This window comes from Homalodisca vitripennis, chromosome 5 (assembly GCF_021130785.1).
Source record: "Homalodisca vitripennis isolate AUS2020 chromosome 5, UT_GWSS_2.1, whole genome shotgun sequence".
Classification (NCBI taxonomy): domain Eukaryota; kingdom Metazoa; phylum Arthropoda; class Insecta; order Hemiptera; family Cicadellidae; genus Homalodisca; species Homalodisca vitripennis.
Genome location: NC_060211.1, coordinates 40,737,796 through 40,757,769, shown reverse-complemented (window position 1 = coordinate 40,757,769; position 19,974 = coordinate 40,737,796). Strand labels below are relative to the sequence as shown.

Here is a 19,974-nt window from a genome sequence, read left to right as displayed (position 1 = left end):
TGCCAATTAAAATAAAGCAGGTTCAGAATCTAATACATGGTTGTATAGACAAATTGTTGCCATTTGCAATTTTTTAAGTGCACAGACACACTGTTTTTATAAGACAAGTCCATAACATATTCAAAGCTTTTATCTGTTTATAGTGAAGCCTGTGCAAGAGCATCTTATCAGACAGAATAAGGAAAACAGTATTGTGAAACTGTGATCTAATCAAAGGAAGGATGTGATAGGACATTATCTTTTATATATCTAAGCTCAAAAACTTGCTATTTTAATGCAATTACTGGCTCTTCCAAATAGATTTGATCATTGTGCTTTAAATTACGTGTTTGCACTTGTAAATTAAATTGATATTAAGTATAGAATCAAAATGTTAATCGCTGTATTTTAGCTTTAAAAGGTTTGATACCACCAGTAAATGATCACACATTTTCCAATGTTTATTTCATTTTTGCGAAGTATTTCAAAGTCAAAGATTCCATTGTCAGACAACTTCACGAAAGGCCTCGCAAAAATAAAATAAATATTAGAAAATTTGTAATCATTTACTAGTGATATCAAATTAAAATCTTTCCAATGCTTCAAGAATCTTCATTTATAAGATTTGTATTAAAACCTTTTAACAACTGTTACCAACTGCACCAAGTATTCCAATCAATGTTTAAGTGTTGTATCAAAATTAGTCAGAGCAAATATTGATACATTGATACAATTTATCATATGAACTGCTTCTTTCTTTCTTGTATATTGCTCTTAACCTTACTCTGAATAAAATTACATATATTGAGTGTCACTATTTTGAATGTAATCTTAATGGATATTTTCTCAAAAGATGTCTAAAATCCCAAATTATCATCACCGTGAACTTGTAATGATTCCTTAATGGTTGTAATTTTGAGATGTGATGTTAGTGTATATTAATAATAGTGTGTATAGTTTTCAGATGTGAATATTACACTTAAAATTGGGTTTATTACATGTTTGAATCTGATATACTTCCAGCCAGCACAGGACCAAATAGTATAATGTTGTGTAGAATTTCACAAACACGAGTGTGTTTGTATTGCTGTTTTCAAGTACTTTGGTCAATGTTTAACTCGTTGGTTACTATAGTAGATGTTTCACAACTTCGTAGTTTTATTGAGTTGTTTACACTCAAGGTCTAAAGGTCATTATTCTAAAATTTTAACTTGTGGATATATTGAATTTGCTGTTAATTTTTAATGTTTGCAAGTGTTGCATTTCACAGTATGTTGATTGAAATAGTGCTACTATCGTTTTTCGGACAATTTATGTTCAGTTAATCTAACCATGACTTTTCAGGGTTTAAAATAATTAATGAAACTTTCTGAGTTGCTCTGTTTTAACAGTAATGAAAGTGATATGTCTGTATACAGTTTATATTTATTTTACATCCATATGTGTATATTAAACATGCGTTATCATACCACCAATTAGAAATAACATCCATATGATGTCTCGTCCTAATTGATAGAGTAATGACATATTTTGCAGGGAGCTAATTTTATATTGTGTATAGTTTACGGACTTTTGTTGTGTATTATTTTATTTTATGATATTATAAGTATTACCTAAATGCAGTGCTTTATATAACTAGCCTTATATCTTTGAAGTGAACGGTTGAGACAATCTGCACAAAAAGCTTGACTCGTTACATTTTGATAGATCAACTGATGTAGTGATTTGCCTAACTAAACAATTCATTTGTCATGTGATTTTATTCAGTTGTTGATAAAAAATCCTGTATTTTGTAAGAATCAAAACATTAGTGTTAACATGTGTAGGTACACTGGTTAAGGTACACACAGCTTTCTTTGAGTAAAATTCTTCCAAGAGTTTAGAGGTTAGATTTATTGTAGTATCCGGGTGACCTCATTGTTGAGTTTGACTTCATAAGGCCAAAGATGGAAATGAGGGAAGTTTTACAGATTGTCACGGTTTTATAACAAAAAAACTAAAAGATATTAAGTATTGTATTGCTCTCTTCTTCAAATGCAAAAATATTTTCTATTCAATTTATAACCAGTCATTCAAGGTTTTAAGGTGTAAATTATGATGTCTCAAACAGGTAATTAAAATGTATCTTAAAATATTTAAAACTTGTCTATCAGCTTATCAGGATCAAATTTCATATTTTTTACCAATCTGTAGAGTTGGTGCCTAACTTCAGTTTTATTTGGACCTTTAGCTATTAAATAATATTTTCATACAAGAAATATCCCTAATGCTTCTTTGAGGTTCATATTTTTACTTGCACTTTTTGGACAAAATTAAAGGAATTTCCTACAAATTTGGGCTCCAAGACAGAAAATGTGTTTAAAATATATCAACTGGTTCTTAAGAAACACAGAGAGAATTCGAAGGATATATTAATGAAAATATGTATTTGCATAATTTAAAACTCAGATTAAGCAATTATGATTAGAATATTCTAAAATTATGGTGTGAAATTTTGATGGTTAATGTACCGTTATGAAGGCATAGAAGACCCTGTTTGCTTTCTCGAATAGTAAGTAGCGCTTGTTCAAGAGGAAGCCTAGAAGATTACAAATAGTATGTTTATGTTATTAAAGCTAAAAGTCAAATGTTTGGTAATTAATCATTCCGTTTCTTTCTTCTTGCTATATGGTATTTAAACTGAGTTATAATTTTTACAAAAATTAAGAGAAAGATTGAATGTATGCACAACATAATTATTATATGACCATTTTAAGACTAGATTTGTTTAGAATTATGGTAATGTTACTATTCCTAAACCAAAGTTATTTATTATAAACTGTACTCCAGGCAAAAATAGTGAAGGATATAGTTTAACACATTGTTACATTTTGATGTTAAAGTGTGATGCAAATTAAAATACAGTTGGAATTGAATAAAACTGTTGTACTACTTTATTATCATTTATTACAATAAAATTTGATTATAAGCACTGAAGTTAAAGTAAACAAAATATAAAGAATAGAACTTAATTGTGTTCCTTCAAAAATCGAATGTTTAATAATTTCATGGTCCATTTTTGAACCTCTTTTTATTCTCTGTAGTTTATGTCTGTGTGTGGGTGTATCTTTGTATAGATTAGTTCATACACAAAGCAGAATGCTAGCAGTAATTCCTAGGCGTACTATGACAAGGCCATTTCGCTACCAGCGATATGTAACGTAATATAGTTTGACGAGACCATCTCTATTTATTGTGTTGTTTGTATTTCTTTGCAAGATAGCTGAGAGATTAAGTAAAAACTTTATGGCTAAATGATGAACAGGCATTCTCAAGAAGTGATGGTGAACATTATGAATTTTATGGAACTAGAGTAAAGTGGATTTCATCATTGATCCGAAAAGCCAGCCGCGCGTGGTGTTTCTTTGTGAACTGTAACATGTTTTAGTTTGGAATAAAGAAAACTCGAAGACAACAATTCGGGGTTTCAAACACCAAATAAAAAGAGAAAGCCTAAAGGGCCCCATACACCTGCGAGCCTGGCTCGACTTGCCTAGAAATGGACCAAATCCGTCAGTGTATGGACAATTAAAGAGCCGAGCCGAGTCAAATTCAGGCGAGCCGAGCCGGATCCGCCACTGCTTGCCGTGCGGCTCGGCTCGAGTATCAGTTTGCCAGTGTATGGCGCATTACGGATCGGATTCGTGCCCCCACCACCGAAAAATCTGTTCATTCCGTTTTCACTACTGTACGCCAAACATTACGCACCACTCGTTCCGCCAAGGGTAAGGTGTTTTGTTTGTTTTGAGTTAACATGGCTGACTCCAAGTTATTTATGAGCCCTGATTTTTTTAACAACATTTATTGAAGAGTATCGAAATTTGCCGATAGCATTTATTTATGTAGACCGTCCGGTAGTCAGAAAACGGAGAGTAGCAGTGAGGCGTTCCTCTGGTGATATAGCGTTTCGCAGTATAGTATCTTTTTTGTTATAAGCGGTTTAACCTCGTCCAATAACATGTTAAAACTTTCAGCTGACATCCTTAAATAGTTTTGATAGTCTTGGTGATTATCATTCCTAACAAAAATTCAATAAATTCATGTGACTAATTCTCTTTCTGTTTAGTAACCAATTCTTTGACCACATTGCCCTTTTCTTCCGTTTCTTCTTAAATACACCTAGCTCATCTAACACTATGACCGCAGCTGCAACCTTCTTCGAAAAACTCATGTTTGCAACTGGGCGAGCAAGATATGTAGGTGTATGGTGAATAATCAGCTGGTCCGGCTCGCGAGCCAGACTCGCAGGTGTATGGGGCCCTTAACGGGTATAGTTGACTTGGATATTAGTGAAGTTAGGCAAGTTGTTACTAAATTTTATATGGCAGAGAATTGCCTTCCAACAAGGAAGAACATACATGGCAAACTGCTAAGATTTAAAATTCAGGGAATCCATTACCAGTGTAAAAATAATACTAAAAAAAATTGATGGAGATGGAGAACAACCAAAACCATAAGACATATTCTTATGAAAACACAAGATTGATGTACAAATGTTTTGTTGACCTAAAAAAGTAAAAGAATTATAGGCTGAAAACCGTGCTATTGTTTATGCGGATGTCAATAGACTATGTGAATAAAACAGTGGCTGATGATTCTCACGCAGGCATCACTGTGCAATGTTCAAAAGGAGAGCAGCTTGTTGTTTTACATGGTGGAGAAATGGGGTTCAGTCCTAATTATTCAACCACATGGAAAGTGAGTAAAAAAAAAGCAAGACTACCACGATATTGTAAACAACTAAAATTAACATAATCGTGTTGGTTAAATGCCGATGCATCGTCAACTGTTATATTCACTATTTCGTGTGTCTATCTTTCACTAAACGTGTTATATTGGGTATTGTTGAAAAAAAGCTAGTTTCGCTCTTCATTCAGTGAGCATTTCTATGCTTCTGATGGTGAGTAGACAAAAATATTATGATAAAAAACTTACCAGCTGATCACACTGTTTTTGTTTACGTCGACTATTTAGTTATGGTGATTGAAAATGGTTAATTTACTTACAAGTGAGATTGACAGATACTTAGATGATCATCTAATCAATTCGAGTGATTGTGAAATTGACATTGGAGCTTAGTTATTAACTTTAGACAAACAGCAACCCGAAAACCTGTCATTCTCATTTCTAAGGCTAACCATGCTGAAGATAAAATACTGTTTTCAAAGTTTTGTTCTACAAATAATGTTGAAAATCAACAGAAGTTAATACACTTGGAGAATTACAATTTCACATTATCACTAGTGATGGGTAGAAGTTAAATCTCGAATCATCAAATAAGTCTATTCTCAGATGACAACTGTGTAGCAGTACGCAAATTACTGATCTCTAAAACATGTTATTGTCGTAATTTCTGTAACGAAAAACTTAAATAGACCATGATTAACAAAATATAAATAATATTTTGCTTAAAGTTCTTACTTTCTATGCTTATGTGTATCGTCACGCGTCTGTTGCGCCAATGGAATGACGTCTGCTTCTCAGTGGTTATAACATGTTTCAAAACTTTTCTTTGAATAAGTTCTATAAGATTATGTTTGTATTATTAAGGCTAAGAGTGATTGAACATTTTGGATGGCTGTTCCTACTGACCAGATGTACTTTAATGTTAATAGAACAAAAGTATGAAGCATATTATATTCTTCATTACTATTTAGCCAGTTTATAAAAGGATGGTTTAGATAGGATTGGAAAAGCAGAATTATCTTTATCAGATTGAAGGGATATTTCTCTTAATTTTTTTTAATGTCTTACAAAAAGAGGAATATTACCTTCCAAGCTGGTAAATGTAATCCTGCTTCTTATAGCTAAATTCTTTATTTATTAGTTATTTTTAGTTTTTATTTGTACAGGAATCAGTATTAAATTCAGAATTGAGATCTAATTTTAATATTGGTATTGGAATAGGTATCTCATTTTTTCTATTGGTCCATTACTAATCCAAATCATATCTTTATCTGTTAATGTAAATCTCAGGTATGATATTTCTTATACCTATCTTGCATTTCTCCGTATTGAGGTTTATGCCAACTAGTGTCATTTTAGTATGAACATGTCTCAACCACAAAGCATATTCCAACCAAGATTCAAGACAATTAATTGTGTCCTAATGTTGTACCACAAGAAATTCACGGAAAGGAACACCTGAAAAAACAATAGGAAGGGTGACAGAAATGCAGTTTCCTATTGGTATAATGAAGTAGGTAGTAGTACAAAACATAGGTAGAGTGTTTTGCTTTACATTACAGCCATATCTGAGGCAAAGTTAACAACGGTGATTGAGTTACTTGTTTTGGTAACAATAAATGTTCTATTTGTAAGTTGTTAAAGGATTGCAAATTTGTTACGGAAAATAACAAACTATATAGAACACATAACTTCTCATTAGACTTGATTTGATAATGATTTTTACTCTTGTGGGAAACGGGTAACATAAGATGGGCAAAAAACTAAAGAACGTAAATGTAAAATATGTATAAAATTTTATATCCATGATGAAATGGATATGTCTTAATAGTAAACATTATTTTGATTTCCTGAAAAATTCAATGTAAGGCAACATGAAAAGAAGCACTAAGAAGACATTTGAAAAGGTCACTAAATCAATTATTATAATATGAGAGAAATGTATTTTTTTCATAGAGCGAGGGATTTGAAAGGATAATAAGGATTTCGGACATTTGTCATCGTTATATGTTACAAAATGTATAACACAACAGTTCGAGAATTGAAATCTATCCTCATCTTCAAGTGGGGAGGCAATCAATAAAAAAAAGAAAAGAAACAAAAAAAAAGAGAAAGATACATTTGAAAAAAAAAAAAGAGAAGGATAGATTTCAGTCCTCGAAATGTGTTACACATTTTGTAACAGCTAATGATGGCAAATGTCTAAAATCCTATCATCCTTTCAAACCTATCAACGTCAATAACAAATTTTAAACAAAGAAATAAGGGATTTGTTGTTGTTATTTGGTATATTATTTACTACAAATTAGAGGATGTACATCCTTTGATAGTGTGTCCTCAAACGACGACGTGGGTGATAGTGGTCACTTTTTCCTTATATAATCTCTACTAAAACATGGATGTATTGATGACAAGGACTATTGGCATTACATTCATTCTCTCCCTACAACACTAAACAATATTCTCATGCGACTATAAGGGTAAAGTGTGTGTAATGAAAATCTATTTTAAATATGTGAATGACATCCAGATCTTGCCTGATCTTACAATCAATAAACTGTCTTTCCAATAACTATGTTCGGCAGAGAATAATTAAATTCATTTGTAAAAGTATGATGCTTATTTTAAAATAAATGTGTTACAAATAAATTAACTGGGATTGCACGCTTACCTCACATACAAAGCAGGTAAATCTTATTAATTTTTACACATTAACATTGAACAATCTAAAAACTGGTGAAGAATTAAAATTATTCATTAAGTGTTTATAAATAAGTTTTATTTTATCACAATTGATATACAATAAATTCAGTAAAATATACAGTCTTCACTGAACAGTACTTCATCAATCCATGCAGATTTATAGAAAAATACAATCAAAATTAAAGCTCTTTAATATTAGTAATTATAATTACTAGCTACGACCAATAAAGGAAGTATGTAAATTAATAAACTATAAAGCTAACTGATTTTACATTACCCCATTATATAATATTTATCACAGAATAAAATACATAAAGCAAAACCAAATAAAATCAACAAACATAGCATGCCACTTTTTAATATGCAAACAAATAAATAAAACTACCTTTTATGAATCTTTAAAGTAATAGAACAATCTATAAAACAAGACTGGGTTGGTTTAAAATAATATCAATAAACGCTTAGAGAATAAACAATTAATAATCAACAATAACCAAACTTATTACAGGTATTGCATTGAGACCCTCACATATCACTAATTAATTGACAAACAAATTCTTTTGTATCCAAACTACCTAACCATTTAATGATATTGCACTTAGACTGGTTTGTAAAAAGTAAATAATTATAAATAAAATATGATGTTTTCATTGAATTATTATGAACCCTCTCTCATTACACCCTTAACTCTCACTCATTTATCAATCCTAACAATATAAATAATTTTAAGTAAATTACTACTTTCACTCAAATTATCAATATCATAACAAATTTCATAATTGATTTCGCCGTCACTAAGCGTACGACTTGGCCCGGCCCAGCTTTCCACAGAAGTAACTAAAATAATGCCAAGAAGAAAGGTTCACTTCTAGCTGGTTTATAACTTCCAGCAGTTGAACCTAAACTAGGTACAGCAAAAACCAATGTGTCACTTATATCTTGGACAACCCTTATGGATGTCCAGGAACGGCATATCATTGACTGCAAATGTCAAGATATTGCGATAAAGGTGGAGCTCTCTTAGTGCCCAACCTTACCCATCTTGAATATCCTATCACTCCGGCAGCTAGCACAAAGGTCCTTTTAGGACTAAGTGTAATGAGATGTTTCTCAACTTCTTGTCCTAAGTGAGCAAATAATATATAAATAAATAAAAGCATTATTACAATAATAGTTTAAAATATTGCAGTTTATACAATAAAGCAGTGGAAGTCGATTAAAGTTCTGTGTGTGGGAAAGAGTTGATTGCAGACCTAAACAAAGTAAGGAGATACGGAATTCCATGAGAGTTTGGTTGAGTAGCAGCAATATGAAGCTGCATAATAATAATACAAACAGCCAAGTCCAATTAACCTATAACAATTAGACCTTGCAAGTAAACTTAGCTGATGCCTCCTGACACAATGTTCACATAAAAACGACAATTTTTATCTATGGAGCAATACTGTTCTATAGTATAATAATGTTCTATAAGCAATGTAGGTCATAATATACATAATCTATTCATTAAAACTTTGTAGTATAAAGTTACAACATTGTTGTATCAAAACATCTGTATTAACACATTCGTAAATTCAATAGTTGCTATGTTTAACACAAGACAGCTTTACTGATAGAATATCCAAAACAACAGACATTTTTGTACAAGGTAACATAAAATCATATACCAATTTCTCATATTTTCATCTTGCAACACCAGATAAATAAATTAATCATTCATAAAATATTTTTTTTATGTTACACATAAATAAACGTTCTTAATGTTAATGTTCTTAATTAATTTAATGATGTTGAATTTGGATTCACAAAAATAATACAAATGTGCAGTAGTAATTAACAATGATTACCTAAAATATACATTAAATTATGAAAATACAAATAAAACTTAATATTCTCTTAAAAAGGTTGAAAATCGTATATGAAAACTTCCTGTATATTTATTTTAATACATAAATGTTGTTTGATGCAATAATGATCCATGAATTTATGAAAATGCCTCCAATTGGTGATTTTAACTCTTCTCTCCTATGTACGAAGTGGTTTTCCCTGTTTTCTTGATGACTTCCAATAATTCTTCTGAACTCAAACTGGACGTGACCGCAACCTGTTTTTCTTTCAGGTCAATTTCAACATCTTCTACTCCCTTGCCTATACAAGCAATGTCAACGTTAACAGTAACTCTGAATGTTCATATCACAATTTCATAATTTATAAATTAACCTTATATCTTAACGTTTTACATGTTAACATAATATCTTAACCTTACTATTAATAAATTCTGGATAGGCCATTGAATAACATATAAATAGTACATTTAAAATATGTACGTGTATAATAAATTACCATTTGTTTTATGTGCCACTTTTTTTCTCAAATACCTACAGATTATTACAAATACAAACCTTTAGAAAAAATTATAATTTCTTCTTCAACAGTTATGGTTTGCAGCTGCACAGAGTACAAAAAGTATAAACTTACTATGGGGCTTGTATTAAAGAATACACAAATTTTACAAGAGACCCATCAAGATATCGCTTCATATACTTTGTCCTAATTATACATATAACCAATATATACTTCATAAACCAAAGTATGACCAAACAAAGTATTTATTGTTTAAGCCACCTGCAACAAGTTATCGTGACTTCAATCAAAGAAATATTCAGGACTTGTCAAATGGCGTAAAGTGAATAAACCTTTGAACAATGTTATGTGATCTGATATCCAAACAATTTATGTGATCTGATATCCAAACACTTTTTTGAGACTCTGTATCGTGAGATAATATTTCTACGTCTGTTTGAGCGTTAAAGAGTGTTTAGGTACTAAATTAATCTTTTACTTTTTACAAAAATATTTTTATAGCAAGCTCGGAGACTGTCGTTATTTGACTTCCAAGAAGCATTGATATATTAATATTTGTTTAGCATGACTGAAATGTTTTAAGAATTTTATTATGTCAGCAATGTTTTGACAAGGTGTGAAGTTTAGTTTCTGTTAATGAATTTTAAGCCAAAGAATTAAAATAATATGGAAAAATATTTCTTTCGGAGCAAACTGCTTTTCAAATACATACAGATAAAACAAAGATATTACAAAAACAATATTCAACTACAAAGTACTTATTTGTATTTCAAATCATACTCAATTCTACTGTTTATTTTCTTTTTATGCTATTTTATATTACATGTTACTATGTTCAATACTTTGCTTGATTTACTGTAAGACAGCGACAATGAGAAAAAGATGTTCTCGTATAAAAATATTTTACACTATGTAATAAGATCATAAATCGAATAAACTTAAAAATAATACACTGAGCATGTTACGCAAAGTAGCATGTACAAGGTCCAAAGTCTACTCCCACCAAAATGATGAATACTTTTATTTTGACTTTATTTACAAGCCCAGCTTAACTGCAGTATCTGTTACTGTTCTGTTTAGGCTGAGGAATTATAATAACAGACAGATAAGTGGAGATAAGATAACATGTTCTTTCCTGTCATCTCTTTACCATGTTCAGAACCATGATATCAATGTAAGTTTAAAAATACTCAGAGTGAATAGGCTGATAAACTTTACAATTCAAATGAAAATACATCATATTTGTATAATATATATTTGCACAGTGCAAAAGCTAAAATCTTTTTACTGTCACTGTAATAAAACTTGTCTCTTAAACACAATCATACTATTTTAATGTTTCAGTATTTAAACACCAATTCGGTTTGAATTAATATACATATTGTTTCATATAACTTTCTTTCACATCTATATTTTTATCAACTTTTTATAGTGATACTAACATTGCATATGAATAAAACACAAATGAATATGAGCTAAGGTACAAAAAGTAGGGTACAGCAACCCGCATGACACTAGACATGATGTTCCCAGTAAAGGTAATAACATGAGTACGTCTCATTGAGACCTATACTGCACGGTGAACGTGGAACTGACTATAGCTATTGGATCCCATGGTGAACAGTGCTCCAGTGTGACTTCTGTGTTAATATCATTTCTGTGGTGAATACCACCATAGACTTTTTTGTAACAACTAAAAATTCTTCATAAAACTAATTAAATTCTTTTATTTTATTAAGGATTTTAAAATATTTTCTTTAACCCTAGAAATTTTTCTTGTGCTGACAGTCTTGTTTTGGATAAATTGTAAAGGCTTCTTTGAGATGTGTTTTTATTCAAAAGTACACCTCCTGTTGTTTACAGCATGAAATAAAAAATTTGGTTATGGTATGAAATAAAATTTACTCATTCACAGAAAAAAAATAACAATGCGATTATTGACATAACATTTTGTTATAAAACTGCAATTTTTGCAGAGAAAAACAACAAACTTGAATTACCCAAGATAGCCAAAATAATGGTAAATATATCTAGTAAGAAATTGTAAAAGATTTTATAAAATAAAAAATGTTATGGTAAAACTGAAAAAACTGCAATTGACAAAAAGACTATTAATTCCAAATAAAAATAATGTTTTAAATATTAACCCTACATTTTTATAATAAAACTATGACAGTATGTACGTTTTACTGGATAATTAATATTTTTTTATTGTACCTTATAAAACATTACAAATAAAATGGGAAAATCTATAAATTTAGTTATAAAAACATAATAAAACACATAAATTATCCTTCAGAAAAGTGTTATGACAATAAATAAAATCTTACACATGAGGATCAAGTTTTTGTTTAATATTGATATGTACAAAACTTGTTGAGTACATTCATTTTTATCAGTATCAATATTGAAATGTGAACTAAATATATCAACATAGTGGCTGGCACCAATTGAATACTAGCTTTTATTCTCCATTAAAATTTACCATTTTTTAGAATTAAAAGCACCTCATTATGACAGTTTAATTCATTAGGAACAGAAAGATGACAAATTTATTGGAGTAATATTTGAATTAATAGTTTACTATGACGTGGTAAAATCAAACACAACACTAAAACTATATTCTAGTTATTAGGAGTTATCCTACTTAGTAGGAGGATTACATAGTAGTTAAATCCATTTGAATGAATTGAAAATTGTTTACTCTACCTTTCAATTTATTCAGGACTCTTTCCACAGCTCCTGAGCACCCTTCACAAGTCATTTCTACTTTAAACAGGTGTACCTGAAAAACACAGAAAAATGTTGTATAATATTTTTAAGAACAGCATTATTTTGAAGGCATACATACAATTCTTTCAATAATGTGGCAGACAGTTTGAAAATTATATTTTAGCTTCATAAATTATTAATTATTTTATCAAAGTTTCAAATGTTATGTGCTTTGGGAGTATAACATACACAATGTTCAAAGAAGTGTTTTATTTTTCCCAATAATTTTAACAGCAATTAGATGCTTTGAGACTGATAAAATGAAAGAATAGAAATAATACGTAAAATGTACAGGCAAAAACTACAATGAAAATAGCAAAAACTAACTCCAAACGACGTAATGTTCCATGAGAAATTTTTGTATATGCACTTATTATTCCTTATGTCCAGAGGTGTTGACGGATTTGACAGTTTCGCCTGGTGCTAAAACCAGTAGAGATTTGACCATTAACCATGTCTCTTAATTCCACCTAATCATAAGAATGGTTTTATGTTGCTTACTTGAAGCTATATATAAGTGAACTGGTAATACATCTTTCTGGATGATTAAATATTATTCTATAATAACAGTTAAACTATTCTAAATTTTACTGTGTAACATTTTCTGGTAAAGGTTTTTGGAGATTCTTGCATTTTAAATGGTAATGAGGCCTAGGGACGTATTTGATTACAGTTACATTGACGGTAAAAAGGATTTTTTCGTTCTCTTAGGACAAGAAGCTGGGAAATTTACACTTATTCCTAAAGGGACCTTAGCACTGCTTCCTGATTGACAGGATATTCCAGATAGGTACGGTTGGGGGTAGGGGCTGCCTCTTGTCAAGATCCATGAGAAGGATTTCAGCATTAATATCAGTCACGTCTCCTTGGAAGAAGGGAAGGCCAGCTTTGTACCAGACTCTCCAGCCAAAGCAGGCAGGGATCGCACACCCTTATGTCTAGGCTAGCAACTGCCTTTTAACACTTAAGAACCCCACCATTTCTAAGTCATCCCCCCCCTGTAGACTAGACCTTTCGATCTACCATTGCACCCCAATATTTCGACATTTGTGGTTAGTGATGTGCCGTGTTATTATGTTAGTGATTATTTTGGACATCCAAAGGGTTGCAGAGATTTAAGTGACACATCGGTTTTTGCTGCACTCAGTGTACATATAAGGTGAGAAGATATAAACCAGCCAGAAGTGAACCCTCCTGGAACTGATAAAAAGGATTACTAAAATATGAAATTACTTTAAAGATTAAATACTGATTGTTCCACATGAGGTGTCTTAAATTGAAAATAAATGGGATTATCATAGAATGGTGAACTAAGCCCACAAATCAATCACTGAGAACAAACAGTTCAAAAATATATGCATGAATCTTTATATACAGAATGTGCAAGGTGGGCGTAAGGGCAAGAAACTGAAGATGGCACTGAATAGATGGCTGGTGACCAGGCCATTCTACACGCTGGAAGAATATCTACAAGACACATGACCATCTTAGACATCAAGACTGCTCAATTCAACTTATTTATTTTGTAAATTTTAAACTTTAACATTGTATTATTGACGCCAATACATTTCTCTATGAAATTTTGTAAAGAGATTTTGACTTTGACTTTGTGCAAAAATCTATAGGTGTGATGTCCCATTCTCAAGAGTTTTTCAAATTTAAACATAATATTACACTATTTTAAAGTTCTTTGTGAGTCAAACACCATATATACAACATTTTTTTATTTGAAAATTGCAGAAAAAAAATAAAACTGTGAAATGTAAGACTTCACATATCATACCTTAATAAGTATACTTGTGAAGATAAAACAAATTTTTTAGTTTCATATTTGGTATGTGATATTACCTTAAAGACTTCTCTTTGCAGTCTAAGCACACATTTTGAAACATTCAAAATTGTAACTACCTCAAGGTTTTCAAATGCTAACGTAAGGCACATGTGTAATGTTGTTCATTTTTTGTATTTAAAATTTACTCCTACCTCTAATGATATCAACATTAGAATCAAATATATAAACAAAATAATGTTCATTTTATGATAAAGTGTCAGGCAATTAAATTTTAATGGCAAAATGGTACAAAATCAATATAAATATTTTTTTTAATAAATATTAAATTTTTATACAGTTGTGTTATTACAACACAAAATTTATAGCTTTATGAATATACACACTGTTGTTCTAATTTGTCCTTATACATCTATTGTATAAATATTAATCTTTTTTCATTAAAAACAGCTGTTTTTAAAACTGCAACAATGAAAATTTCTTGGAAGACTGGTGATTATCCGAATAATCATCAAGGTTAATTGTTACTGTTATGTGAACAGACTATCTGTATATTTTTCTCAGCATTTAAACTCAAGACAAATAACTCTCTCTCTCTATGATGAAATACAACTTTACTAATCTGCCATTGACCTCAGGCTCTGTAGCCACCATTTCAAGATGTTCTTGAGTAAAGTGGTACAAAAACAGATAACATTATATGCCACCTTATACACAGATAAATGCTATCAATAATGTTATTGAAAGATAGCATGTACTTTCTGTAAGTCTGTACCAGTCATGTGGTCACTTTAATCTTTATCACATATTTAAAAAAAAATAACACATAAACGATGTTAAACGTTATAATTATATATATATATATATATATATATATATATATTAAACATTGAATCACAATTATTAAGTACTTGCTCCGCCGGGATACAAAGTTCCTTTAGATCTCTCACTTGCCGGGTTTTCAAAAAGGTGTGCTACCAAAATTAACACCACAGAAACAAAATTTACAAAAGTAAAAAATTTTTTTACTTTTGTAAATTTTGTATTCCGTATCTGTCACATATGCGTTTAAATAAGCAAACTAACATATGATCGGAAGACCAAATACCTGTCAAACGACTTTGTATCAAGAAGTTTAAATTAAATTGTATAAAGGGCAATAGCCTTATTTAATTTAATATAGCCTTGAATATATATATATATATATATATATATACACAAATATTAACAATAAGCATTTTTATAATATTTACTTCACTTGTGTTATCTAAAAAATTCCTATAGTAGTACACTTTGATTTCCTTGGTGAATTTTTAGGTACTCTCAAACCATAAATTGCACAAAAATTAACTTTTTCATTTATTTTGAAATTTAGATTATATATCAAATATAGCCCATTGATCTAGGGGACTCTGAACTATTTGTGATTACATCTTTTACAATTTTTATATTTTATTGATCACTGATCCCTCTATGTACTATTTGAGGAAGGTTTTTCATTTTGGCACTGTTCCGAGCAGGTGGCCGGAGGCATTACCGTCTGTCTATTCAACTACTAATTAATTTCCTTTTTTTGGCTTTCCACACCTTAGTTGTTTACTGTTTTTTTTGTTCGTTTGTAACATTTTCCTTTCCAAATAGTTCTCGACAAAAGACTGTAAGTCTACTTTTTAACAGCAAAATACATTGATTTAGACGATTTAGTGTATACAGGACTATACTCCTGTGTATACTAAATAGCATCAAAACTACAATCACATCATGACCTAGACCCTTCTGATCATAAAATTGAAAATGTTCCTGGACCAAGTAATAGACATAGAACCCCACATAGTCCTAAATCAAGACAAGGTTATGTTGATAATTGGGTGAGAGTAAATCCACCAAAGCACGTAAAAGATATATGCCCAGAATTTACTGCCAGGAATCCTGGCACAAAAATTTGCCTCCCAGAAATAGTTCTTCCATTGAGTATGTTTCTTTAATTTTTACTAGTTTTCTGGGCAAAATTAGTCAGAGAAACTAACTCTTATGCTAAGAAAGTAATTGAGCAAAAAGAAGCATCAGAAACAGGAAAAAGGTATTCCAGATTCTAGAAATGGGTAGATGTAAGTGTGGCAGAGATGAAAAGGTATTTTTCTTTCATCACATTAAATAAGGGCATACATGTCAGAAAAAATATGACAACCTTTACGGGCTGAGAGAGTCACAGAGAATCCCCTGGTTTACCAAATACATGACATGCAATCGTTTCCAGATCATAAACTCCTTCATGCACCTGACTCAGCTCCAAGCATCCGCAAAGGTGAACCAGGCTACGATCCTTAGATCAAAATCAGATTTTTTATCAATCACCTGAACACCTTATTCAAACCGTACTCAGTTTCATCTCAAAATATATGTTTGGATGACGGCCTCATTTCCATAAAAAATAGGTGCCCATTCATTCAATATTTGTCCAAAAATAAACACAAGCAGTATTGGTATAAAGACATCTGAATGCTGTGACATGCAACAAACTGTGTGTATGTATCATATTGAGCACTACAGTGGAACAGACTATTTAGCGGGAAGAAATTAACCTTTTATTGAAAAAGTAGTATTGGAAGTACAGAAAAAAGTAGGCTATTGAATAAGGGTATCATTAGTTCAGACAATTTTTATACAAAAATCCCCCTTGCTAAAAAACTTAATAAAAAAAAACCTTTTTGACTGGCACTAGCCTATAAACCAAAAATCAAAGTACTTATCACATGATATGAAAGCTACTGTTTTTGGTGCTAGGGAAAGTGTATATTATATAGACAATGAAGTACTAATGGTAAGTTACAAATGAAAAATTACCAAAAAACCTGTGTACTACAACTGCCTTTCATGCCGAAGATGCAATGGTCAAAAGTAAAAAAGGCCTAAATGGTATGATACCAATCTTGATTCATAGATATAACCAATATATGGGTTGAGTAGATATAAGCGACAAAGTTTCTTACCACAACTCTTGCAATAGACAAACTACTAAGTATTGGAAGAAAACTTTTTCACCTTGGTGGATATATCCCTATCCAATGTTTATGTACTCTATTCAAAAAATACAGACAACCCTATGGAGCAGGTACAACTTTCTTGAAATTGTTGAAGTTTTAGTGGGAAAAAAAGAATAGGTTGCTCACGTTCCTAGACCTGCGGGAGATCCTGGAGTAGCAACGGGAGGTCACAAGATTAAGCGTCTTTCGTGGAAGCAGGAAAGGCTTTGTGCTGTATGTGGCCCAACTAACAAGAGAGGCAGATGAATGTTGTGGTGCCCAGGGTGCAACTGTGGCATACACTTTAATCTTCTTCAACATTATTGGAGGCCAAGATATAAAGGAAGAAAATAGAAAGTTGCTACCAGCAGCTCCTCAGAATAGACACCAGTTTTGACTACCATACACATAGTTCATGTTTTTCTAGCATTAGGCTATTTTCTTGTGATTTTTTTTCAATATAAGTTTCTTGTTCAGTGTAAAATGTTCTATGTAGTGGCTATTTTGAAAACTGCACATATTGTTTTCTAAGAAATCTGAGTGTGCAAAAGTATCATGAATTTATTTTTAAAATTTTTACTTATCAATGCAGGTATATTACAATAAGTGGACACGGTTTTTTATATCGATACAAACAACAAACAAAATAAATTACTTAATTACAACTTTTGATATAACCATCCAATACCGACTTTTGAACAATAACCAACTATAAAAACTTTTTCATATAATAAACGTATGATATTTTAGAGATAATAACAGACAGTTGAAAGCACGTGGAAGACTGTAAAACGCATAATAAAAAGTAGCATATTAGCCGACCTATTTGCAGATCACCTCTGTGAATATTTGTACAGAAGAGAAATATGGTTTTCTAGAGAAGATGCTTCAACAACTTCTCAAAAGCGGTTACCCACGAGAAAACATATAAATAGTTATACATATTTCTGTTATAAATGTCATCATTTCATTATTATTTAGGCTATGAGTTTTTCTTATTTCTAGTTCTAACTGTTTGGTCGTTATATCTCATTTATTATTTATGAGATACAGTCACTATGTATATTATATTAATCATTTAAATTTCAAATATGATTGTTATAATGAATATAGATGCGTATTCTAATATATAAATATTAAAAGTATCGATGATTATACTAATTGATATAAAAACTTATCTGCTTATCTTACTCTACCCATCAAAGCAGCTACATTTTCATACATAAGTTAAGAATTTTTATTATTTTATAATAATTTTCTACATTTTATTCTGAAAATTGTGATATACAATAAGCATCATTTTTTTAAAATTCTGTATGATAAAAAAAACTATTTTTATGTCTAAAAATAAGAAAAACCGGCCTTATTATTTACAGGTATAGTCAACAACAGGAGGGTTAAAATATCCTATAGTTTATCAGGGATAGAATGGTATCTATTGTTTTTGGTACACCTATAGTGATGAATAGGCATATTACCATAAATACTTATTAATTGTAATTTCTATTTATACTCACCTTAGCTGCCATATTTATATCACGGGTATAAAAAATATATTAAAACTGTTGCTATAAAATCTTAGAATACGTTGCCAGAACCAACCATACGCAATGGTCAAGTCTGTTCAAATACCAATAATTTAAGGGCTTCTTTAAACTCTGAATGATGGAATTGAAGTGATTAATAGCTGAATATATTAAACTTGACACCTAATATTTAGTATTTATTGCAATCAATTTCTAAAACACAAACAAAATCCTCTATCTAGTCCACACTTCCAATTTTTAATTCATATGTTCAATCCCATGATTACTGAAGAAATAACCAATAAGAAAACGCCAAATTGCAATGTGATTAAAATCATATTGAGGTAACTTAAAAAAAAAATTAAAAAGAGAAAATAGAGAGGTTACATGTTATAACAGAGTAGCCAACAATTGAATAAGGTTACAGATTAACAATATTCAAAATTAAATCACGTGAGTGTAAAAACGATAGTATAAAAATTGAAAATAAAGTAACGCTCTCTCATAAACGTTGAATAATGAAAAACAAGTTAAAACCATAACGGAAGTTATATATATTTAAGTTTAATTTTTATTATACTTTAAATGCCAAAAGTACAATATAAAATTAAAGATGGCATTTCTTTAACTTGTTCAAACTTTTTTCTCTGATTTTGATCATCTAAACACTGTATGACCTCGATAGTTCTATTTCACATAATGAACTTCTAAATAGATCTGAGACTCATGACTTTTAAAAGAAAAATAAGAAGATAACATAAACTATGTCTAGTCAAACAAACATTAATAAAATATTCACAATAATAATTACTAATAACTTAATAATAACAATATAAACGTAATCAGCAACAAAGACATAATTATAATGTCCAAAAAAATACTCTGCAGGAACCACTTCTGTCTGGCTGGTTTATACATACCAGTTGAACCTACCACCGGGCATAGCAAAAACCGATGTGTCACTTAAATTTAGGCAACCTTATGAATGTCCAGGAACAGCACATCACTAACCGCAAATGTCGAGATTCTGGGATTCATGGGCAATTCGATAGGTCTAGTCTACTGTGGGAGATGACTGTTGGAGTTGGTGGGG

The 19,974-nt window shown here is 30.7% G+C and overlaps 1 protein-coding gene across 1 annotated transcript; it reads right to left on the bottom strand.

Annotated features, from left to right (window-relative positions):
* Positions 1–7,464: 7,464 nt before the first annotated feature.
* Positions 7,465–19,203, bottom strand: LOC124362055 (copper transport protein ATOX1). The gene is made up of 3 exons (XM_046816211.1): positions 18,873–19,203; positions 12,481–12,556; positions 7,465–9,555 (listed from the first exon to the last, which is right to left on the bottom strand). Exons 1-3 carry the CDS (start codon positions 18,882–18,884, stop codon positions 9,419–9,421), a joined length of 225 nt encoding a protein of 74 aa, XP_046672167.1. The 5' UTR covers positions 18,885–19,203; the 3' UTR covers positions 7,465–9,418.
* Positions 19,204–19,974: the final 771 nt, after the last annotated feature.